The sequence below is a fragment of the Dipodomys merriami genome, unplaced genomic scaffold (assembly GCF_024711535.1).
Source record: "Dipodomys merriami isolate MVZ:Mamm:240054 unplaced genomic scaffold, mDipMer1.0.p SCAF_70, whole genome shotgun sequence".
NCBI classification, from domain to species: Eukaryota; Metazoa; Chordata; class Mammalia; order Rodentia; family Heteromyidae; genus Dipodomys; species Dipodomys merriami.
Window position 1 is genome coordinate 3,754,931 of NW_027206291.1, and position 8,011 is coordinate 3,762,941.

Consider the following 8,011-nt stretch of genomic DNA (forward strand, 5'->3'; position numbering starts at 1 on the left):
TTAGGGCGGAGCCGGGCACCCAGCGGTGTAGGAGGATTGGCGGGAACAGGAGTGAATGGCAGCCTACGTGGGCGGCGGTGACCGGCTGCTGGAACTCAAGGCCTGACGTCGGAGTTAGCACCCCAGGCTCCGGGCTGGGTCTGTCCTGCACGTGGCCCGCTTGAAGCCTGTGGACCAGTGCTTCCGGGGGTGTGGCGGCCTGGGAGCTAGGGGAAACCCCTTGCATTCCCTCCCCCCCCCAGTCTAGAACCTCCCTGGTGCCACCCGTTCTTCCCTTCTCTCCCTCCTCAGGGCCAAGGGGTCCCAGCCCCCCCCCCCCATGCCACCCTCTCTACTCTCTTCAGTCTCTTATTCCCACATCCTGGACCCGAAGATCCAAGGCCTTTGGCTAGACCCAGGTACCCTGACACATCCTGCAGAACCCCATCTTTATTCCTAATTGTCTGAACGGTCATCAGCTATACAGCCTTAAGAGCCAGGACGATCCAGCAGAACCCGGACCAGAGTCCAAACTCAGGACTCAGGCTGTACCATGGGGAGGAAACCCAAGTGGTCTTCTAACCCAAGCCCTCTGAACTGCCTGGGAGCCTGAGGCTGGGAAGACTTTTTTGGGATCTAAGGACACTGGGTCTTGCAGTTCCTGAAAGTTCTGAGCGGTGTCAGCTCACACCCAAGGTTTTCTTCATTCCTTCATATACCACGTAGCTGATGCCCCCCGCGGGCAACACCTTGAGCAACGTGGGCGTCATGCCTCGATACAGCCCCGGCCAGCCCTGCTGGGTCAGGATCCGACGAAACACTCCACGCATGGTGGGGTTGGATCCCTCCACCGTGTCTGTGGGAACAAGACAAGCTATGGGCTGGGTCTAATTGGAGAGTTTTTTTGTTTTGTTTTGTTTTTAAGGGAGGGGTATTTGGGGAGTGAGATTGGGGGCCTGAGCCACATCTTGGAGGAGTTTGTGGGGATCTTTTGGGGATGGATGTTTTGCTGACTCCCCCTCCCCCCCCAAGCTGGAGTCAGATTGGAGGGGGGGGTGAGTAAAAGGTTTAGTGAGGCTGGGTGCTGGTGGCTCACACCTGTAATCCTAGCTACTCAGGAGGCTGAGATCTGAGGATTGTGGTTTGAAGCCAGCCAGAGCAAGAAAGTCCATGAGACTAGTCTAGAGCATAAAAAGCTCAAAGGCAGTGCCCAAACCCAGAGTTAGAGCCCTGGGACAGGCTTAAAAAAAACAAAACGGCTTGAGTTCAGTGTATCAGTGAGTGGAGAGTCTGGGAGGATAAATAAACAAATTCCAAGATAGGCAGATAAGGGCATGTGTAGTGGCCACTGAGGCCAGCCTGACCTTCTGCCTGCATCCGGGTGCGCACCAAAGTCAGTGGGTAACTGGCCATTTGTCCACAGGTTGTGGAAAGCGTTACAGACGACAGAGAGACCAGGCCACTGGGGTCCTCCATGTCCTTGCCAGACTTCAGCCACAAGCTCTGGAGCATCTGCCAAAGGAAGAGGCAAGAACACTGTTCATAAAGCCAAGAATGGATAAATGAAAAGATGGTTTGCATGCACAGTGGAATATTACTCAGGCATAAAAAAGAGCAAAGGCCTGTTGTTTGCAGCACCATGGATAGAATTGGAGGACATTATGTTATGTGGAATAAGTGAAGCTCAGGAAGATAAATGCATCGTAACCCAAAAAGAAACCCAAACAAACCAAGTCTCATAGAAGTAGACAGAATAGTGATTTTCAGAGACTAAAGAAGGGGAAGAGAAGGATGGAGAGAGGAATATTAACGGATATTGGTACAGTTGGATAGGAGGAATAACCTACAACCGTGACCATGGTTGTATATTTCAAAATAGCAGGGATAGGCCTGGTGGTACACGCTTGTAATCCCCTCACTAGGAAAGCAAAGGAAAAAGTCCATGGCCATTCTGGGATTAGAGACACTCTGTCTCAAAAAACTAGTATGTACTAGTCCGGGGGCTGGAACTTAGGGTATGGGCGCTGTCCTTGAGTGTTTTTTGCTCAATGTTAGTACTCTACCACCTGAGCCACAGCTTCACTTCTGGCTTTTTGGTGGTTAATTGGAGATAAGAGTCTCACAGACTCAGCAGTATGTCGATGGCTCACACCTGGATTTCTAGCTACTCAGGAAGCTGAGATCTGAGGATTGCCGTTCAAAGCCAGCCGAGGCAGGAAAGTCCTTGAGACTCTTATCTCCAATAAACCACCAGAAAACGGGAAGTGGTGCTGTGGATCAAAGTGGTAAAGTGCTAGCCTTGAGCTGAAGAGTTCTGGGAAAGCACCCAGGCCCAGAGTTCGAGACTCATGACTGACAAAAACAGAAAAAGAAAAAAAAAAAGAGTCTCACAGACTTTCCTGCCCAAGCTGGCCTTGAACTGGTCTCAGTCTCCTGCTGAGTAGCTTGGATTACAGGTGATGGTCACTAGTGACCGGTGGGGAGAAAAAAATTTTTTTGGTTAAGTGCTTGCCAGGCAGGCACTTAACCACTTGAGCCATGCTCTCAGCCTGTTTTGTTCTGGTTCTTTGTTTTAATAGGATCTTGAGTGTTTTTGCCTGTGTCCTGGACTGTAACCCTTTTAATTCCTGCTCACTTGGCTGGGTGGCTGGCAAGCCACACCACATTCAGCCAGAGAAGGTGTTTACTGTCCTCAGCACAAAGAAATGGGAACTGTCTAAGCCACCACTGGTGACCAGATCATCACACACTGTGTGCACAGTGAACCCCTGAAATACACACAACTACATGCCAAGGACAAATTCATGAAATACTGAAAGACAGAAAGGTGTCAGGCACCAGTGACTCATGCCTGTCATCCTAGCTCCTCAGGAGGCTGAGGATCCAAGTTCAAAGCCAGGGCAGGAAAGTCCTTGAGACCCTTCTCTTCAATGAACAGCAAAAAGCTGGAAGTGGCCCAAGTGGCAGAGCATTAGTATTTAGCTAAAAAGCTGAAGGACAGTGCCCAGGCCCTGAGTTCAAGCCCCAGGACCAGCACACAAAGTGGGGGTAAAGGAGATGGACAGGAGAAAGCTCAGCGGGGGCCCTGCCCAGGCCAGCCCACACCCCTGTGGAACACACACCTCGTACACGGCCAGGTCTGTGCAGGCGTAGGGAATGATGCCCAGCATGTTGGGCAGGTAGCCACGGTACAGAGCCCGAGTGCCATCACGCTCCAAGATCTGCCTGGCGCAGTCCAACAACCCCTTGTACTGGCCTGTCCTGCGTAGGGTCAGCCGCGTCTTCAGCACCTGGGGAGGTAAGGCCGATCAGCTGCTCCCACCCTCTCTGTGACCTTTGTCCGTGACAGACCGTGTCCCCATCGCATGCTGGGTTTGGGACCCAGATCTGTCACCTGCTCCCTAGATTTCGTGTCCAGGCACCCAGGTCACATCATTGCACCATCGTGCTAGCAGTGACTTACAGGTAATGAGCAGAAATTACTAGGTGGGCCTTCCCTAATCAAATGAGGATACTCATTCCCTATCTGTCACCAGATTTTTTTTTTGGAGGGGGGTCAGTTGTGGGGCTTGAACTCTGGGCCTGGGTGCTGTCCCTGAGGTCTTCAACTCAAGGTGAGCACTCTACCACTTGAGCCACAGTACTACTTCTGGCTTTCTGGTGGTTCATTGGAGGTAAGAGTCTCACAGATTTTCCTACCTAGGCTTGCTTTGAACTGCGATCCTCAGATCTCAGCCTCCTGTGTAGCTAGGATGACAGATATGAGTCACTGGCGCTTGGCCGAATTTTTATAAAATCTCTTATCAGGGTTGGAGGCATGGCTTAGTTGGTTGAGTGTTAGCCAATGAGGGAAAGTGTCAGGTATCAAGTTCAAGAACTAGTCTCAGACAGAAAAAAAAAAAGGAAAGAAATAATCAAAAGAACCCTGTATCCAAATACCATAAACTACAACCGCATAAAAGCTGGACCACCTGCATAGCAGAGAAAACTCAGGTGATCCTGAGCATGGCTGACTATGGTGGGAATCCCTCATAGCTAATCCTGGAAAACTGAGAATGAAGAGGACAGAGGGTCAGGCCAGGTCGACAGTCAAAAGATCAGCGGGAACTGGGCATGGCAATGCACACCTGTAGTCCCAGCACTCAGGAGGCTGAAGACAGAATGGCAGCCAGATCCAGGCCAGCCTGGGCTGCATAGAAACCTGGTCAGGTGTGCCAAGGGCCGGAGAGGAGAAGGAAGGATGTGTAGAAAATGACTCTTTGGGCTGTGAAGTGATTCCTGCGGCAGTGTCATGTAAGTCTTTTACAACACAAATCATGTTAGATCCTTCCAACCATCAGTCCCAGCCCCACTTGGGTAAGCTGAGGGCTTCATCAGTAAGAATGCATCCAAGTGGGCGCTGGGGGCTCATGCCTATAATCATAGCCCTATAATCCTAGCTACTCAGGAGGCTGAGATCTGAGGATTGTGATTCAAAGCCAGGTCATGTAGAAAAGATCATAAAATTCTTTTTTTTTGTCAGTTGTGGGGCTGAACTCTGGGCCTGGGCGCTGTCCCTCAGCTCTTCAGCTCAAGGCTAGCGCTCTACCACTTGAGTCACAGTGCCACTTCCAGCTTTTTCTACTTATGTGGTACTGATGAATCGAACCCAGGGCCTCATGCATGCAAGGCAAGCACTCTACCACTGAGCCGTCTTCCCAGCCCAACATTCTTTTTTTTATTTTTTATTTTTTTTATTTTTTTTAATTTTTTTTTTATCCGGTCGTGGGGCCTGAACTCTGGGCCTGGGCGCTGTCCCTCAGCTCTTCAGCTCAAGGCTAGCGCTCTACCACTTGAGCCACAGCACCACTTCCGGCTTTTTTCTTTTTGCTTATGTGGTGCTGAGGAATCGAACCCAGGGCCTCAGGCATGCAAGGCAAGCGCTCTACCACTGAGCCACCTTCCCAGCCCCAGCCCAACATTCTTATTTTCAATGAACCAGCTAAAAAGCCAGAAGTAGAACTGAGGATTAAGTGACAAAGTGCCAGCCTTGAGCACAAAAGCTCAGGGACAGCACCAAGAAAGAAAGGAAGAAAGAAAGAAAGAGAGAGAAAGAAAGAAAGAAAGCAAAGCAAAGAAAGCAAGCCACAAGAGAAAGTCTATACATAAAAGGCAAGCACAAATCACAGAGGTGGCATCTTGGATGGTTTGGGAGATGAGACCATTCCCGAAGTGGTGTTGAAATGGGCATCTGGAGTAAAGGATGGATGCCCATCTCCTAGCGGTAGAGGAGGAAGGGGAGGGGGAGCCGCAGGGCCAGGCCCTGGCTGGCAGGGTGTGTGGGCCCAGCATCCTCTCACCTCCATGGGGTTGATGAGGGTCTGAGAGATAGCCACAGCCAGCGAGCCCGCGAGGAGACGCTCCTGGAATGGCGGAGAGCCGTGCACGCCACAGAAAAAGTTCTTACACTGGTGGGGAGAGAGGGAGGGTAGGGTTCCAGTTGCCTTTCCACCCCCAAAGCCATCCAGTGGGAGGGGCTGGGGGTCTCGGGGCGCCAGGAAGGCTGGGATGAGACTGTGGGGTTTGTATTTTGGGGTGGGCGGTGGTGGGGGTTTGGGGGAAGCTGGCCGAGGCCCCCTACCTGTTCAAAGACAGAGAACTTGATGGCATATTCGGGGGCGATCTTGAGCACGTTGATGCCGTTACCTCGCCACAGCGAGCGCACGCCCCCCTCCTGCACCATGCTCCGGAGACCCCCCAGCAAGTTCATGAAGTTAGCCTGGGAGGAGTAGACCTGGCGGGGTGGGGGGTGGGGGCGGGAACTGGCTCGCACAGGTGCAACGCATGCGCACACATGATCTGCAACACTGCCCACATACTTCTCTACCTCCTCCTAAGGCCAGCTCCAAACCCTCCAACCCAACTCCCATCTTTGCCTGTCCTATTCAGACTTCACTCCTCTCCACCCCAGTTCCTGGCCAAGGAGCCTCCCTGGGCCCCATGTGGCTGCCTACCCATATAGAGCCCCCCCCCCCCCCCCCCCCCCCCCCCCCCCCCCCCCCGCCACCTACTGTCAGGCCTTCATACTGGGATTTGAACTCAAGGCCTTGCACTTGGAGCCAGGAATCCCTTTTTGCTTTTTAGCTTGTTTTTCAGATAGGCTCTCCCCACTTTTTACCTAGGGACAACCTTGAGCCTCAGTTTTCCTGTCTCCTGAGTAGCTGGGATTACACGTGTGCGCCACCATACCCTTGTGAGTGCTGTTGTCATTCCCAACTCCCAGTCTCCCCACCCCTCCACAAGAAAACCCCACTGCCAGCTGCACTCCCATCCCGCCCCCAATGCCACTTTCACCTGTGATGTCCCCATGGGCTTGGGCCGCCTCCCTGCGCACCTGCATGTACACCTTGGCTCGATCAAGAGGGGCCGTGCCTGTGCGTGACACTGCCCCTGCCATGGCTCCCGACAGCAGGAACTTCCACAAGGCTCCCTCGTTGTCCACCTCCAGGACATCCACGGGGACCATCAGCTGCTCCCCCGTGTCCAGCACCTGAGGCCAGAGCCAGCTTAGACCAGCCTCGTCATGCGTCTCTGTGCCCACGATTCTAGATCATCCTGGTTTTCTCCCCCTACAGTCCAGGCCCTGGGATATCCATGTTGTCCCCACTCACCTGCTGGGACAGGGGATGTTCAAGATGGCTTTCAGACACATGCCCGAACACGTACCCGTACACGTGGGTGCAGCCTGGGTTCCAGTTGGGGGGCGGGGGTGGGGGCGGGGGTGGGGAGGCAGGTCTCGCTCTGGTCACTAAACCCTTGACCCTCTTGAACAACCTCTGGACCCTAGAGCAAGATTCCTTCGTTTGCTCCTGATCATCTCCCATGGTGGCTGGAGGTCAGGACGTACAGACCCACGTCCCTAGGGAATGTGACCCTGCCACCATAGGTTGTAGTTCCTGGGGTGCTTTGTAAATTTGAAGTCCAGGAGGCGATGAGGTCACAGAGGCCCCTGTGACCTCGCGGGTATGGTGGCCCATGTTCTCAAACCCAGAGCAGTCACTGTGCATAACTGCCAACTCAATGGGTCCCACCAAAAGTCTCATGCTGAAACTCCCCACCCAGGGGGCCAGAAGTTGGAGAACGAAAGCTCACATCTGTAATCCCAGCCACTCAAAGAGGCTCAGATCCTCAGGATTGTAGTTCAAAACCAGCCCAGGCAGGAAAGTCAAGAGACTCATCTCCAATTAAGCAGCACAAAGCCAGAAAGTAGAGGTGTGGCTTGAGTGGTAGAGCGCTAATCTTGAGTAAAGAAAGCTCAGGGACAGTGCTGAGGGCCTGAGTTCAAGCCCCAGTAGAGAAAGAATTTGGACGTGGACTCTTGGTAGGTGATTAGTGTCAGAGGATGTCATGAAGATAAAAGACCCCATGATAGGCTTAGTGATATATTTTTTTTTAAAGAGCCAAGTGCTGGTGGCTCCCTCCTGTAATTCTAAGCTACTCAGGATGTTGAAAGCTGAAGGTCAAGGTTCAAGGGAAGTAGGTAGGGGAGTCTGTGAAACTAGCCAAGAAGCCAAAAGTGGAGCTGTGGCACAAGTAATAGAGCACCAGCCTTGGGCAAAAAAGCTTAAGGAGAGCACCCAGGCACTGGGTTCAAGCCCCAGGACTAGCACATACACAACCAGAAGAGATAGCTGGGTGAGGTGGCTTATACCTAGAATCCTAGCTTCTCTCCCCCTCTTTTTTTTTTGGTCCAGTCGTGGGGCCTGAATTCTGGGCCTGGGCGCTGTCCCTCAGCTCTTCAGCTCAAGGCTAGCGCTCTACCACTTGAGCCACAGCGCCACTTCCGGCTTTTTTCTTTTTGCTTATGTGGTGCTGAGGAATCGAACTCAGGGCCTCATTCATGCAAGGCAAGTACTCTACCACTGAGCCACCTTCCCAGCTCCTCTCCCCATCTTATCTCTCCAGTCATTTCTATTTTTTTCTGTCAGTCTTGGGGCTTGAACCCAGGGCCTGGCTACTGTCCCTGAGCTGCTTTTGCTAAAGGCTAGTACTT

The 8,011-nt window shown here is 52.6% G+C and overlaps 1 protein-coding gene across 1 annotated transcript; it reads right to left on the minus strand.

Annotated features, from left to right (window-relative positions):
* Positions 1–330: 330 nt before the first annotated feature.
* Slc25a41 (solute carrier family 25 member 41) lies at positions 331–6,905 on the minus strand. The gene is made up of 7 exons (XM_070008258.1): positions 6,630–6,905; positions 6,353–6,508; positions 5,600–5,752; positions 5,319–5,426; positions 3,102–3,269; positions 1,344–1,491; positions 331–835 (listed from the first exon to the last, which is right to left on the minus strand). The coding sequence occupies exons 1-7, from the start codon at positions 6,840–6,842 to the stop codon at positions 660–662; spliced, it is 1,122 nt and encodes a 373-aa protein (XP_069864359.1). The 5' UTR covers positions 6,843–6,905; the 3' UTR covers positions 331–659.
* Positions 6,906–8,011: the final 1,106 nt, after the last annotated feature.